At 42.3% G+C, this 1,026-nt stretch overlaps 1 protein-coding gene across 1 annotated transcript in view; it reads right to left on the bottom strand.

The window, feature by feature from the left end:
- Nucleotides 1–6: 6 nt before the first annotated feature.
- The window catches only part of LOC101846908, a 37,334-nt gene continuing 36,314 nt past the window's right edge, over nt 7–1,026 (bottom strand). Inside the window, exon 3 of the mRNA XM_005106086.3 lies at nt 7–609. Within this exon, the coding sequence (XP_005106143.1) occupies nt 29–609 (581 nt within the window). The 3' untranslated portion in view covers nt 7–28. The remainder of the gene's footprint in view (nt 610–1,026) is intronic.

Genomic DNA, 1,026 nt, shown 5'->3' with positions numbered 1-1,026 from the left:
CCCCCCCTCCCCAACTCTCCATCCCCATTCAAACAGGAGTAGACGTCTTCGACGTAGGAACCGGAAGCAAAGGGGAGGTAAGCCCACCACAAGTCGCACTAATCCCACCAGGAGTACCCGCCCCCGCCACACCATGAGTCGACGACGATGATGATAAACCACCCGCTTTAATGGCAACCTCCACCATCTCCTTCCCCCCACCCTCCTCCTCCTCCTCTTCCTCCTCACCCTCACTCTCCTCACACTCCTCTTCCTCCTCATCAACAGCCCCATTCTCTTCTTCATGATCCTCATCTACGACGCCATTGGTAACTTGTGTACTTTTCGAATGCTGTACCAGATTGTGAGCTTTGAGACTGATGTGCTGATCCGAAAGCCGTGTGCCATCTATAATCCCTCTGGATTCGATGACCACAGCGTAGGTCACTGCGTTCTTTTCCTCTGGCGACATTTTTTTCTTGTCTTTGCTGACCAGCGGAACGTTGGCAGGCAGCGATTTGAAGGTCACCAGCTCCTTGTAATCTTCAAAGGCCTCTTTGAGGTTCTTGATTTGGAAGTTGTGGCATTCTTTGTTGTCGCTTTTTCTGCGCACCACAGTAGGGGCGCTCCCTGACATCACAAAATGAAAGTAGAAAAACGACAGAATTAGTTGATTAAAAAAAGAAAATTCATTGCAGAAAGAAAATAGAAAAACGACAGAATTTTTTTTCACTTGTGTCACGAAAAGAAAGTAGAAACGACAGAACTGATTGATTAAAAAAATATCTACCACACAAAGAAAGTCGATAAACAACAGAATTAGCTGATTTAAAAAAGAACACATTTTTTTACCACACAAAGAAAGTAGAAAAATGACCGAATTAGTTGATTAAAAGAAAAAAACAAACAATTCTATCACAGGAAGAAAGTAGAAAGGTGACAGACGTCGTTGATTTAAAAAAAAAAAAATTTTCACACAAAGAAAGTAAAAAAAATGATAGAATTAGATGATTTTCAATCCATTTCTATCACAGACAGAAAATGAAC

The sequence above is a fragment of the Aplysia californica genome, unplaced genomic scaffold (genome assembly GCF_000002075.1).
Source record: "Aplysia californica isolate F4 #8 unplaced genomic scaffold, AplCal3.0 scaffold00512, whole genome shotgun sequence".
In the NCBI taxonomy this organism is placed as follows: domain Eukaryota; kingdom Metazoa; phylum Mollusca; class Gastropoda; order Aplysiida; family Aplysiidae; genus Aplysia; species Aplysia californica.
Note: the sequence above shows the minus strand (reverse complement) of the source record. Positions and strands in the feature narration are given on the sequence as shown.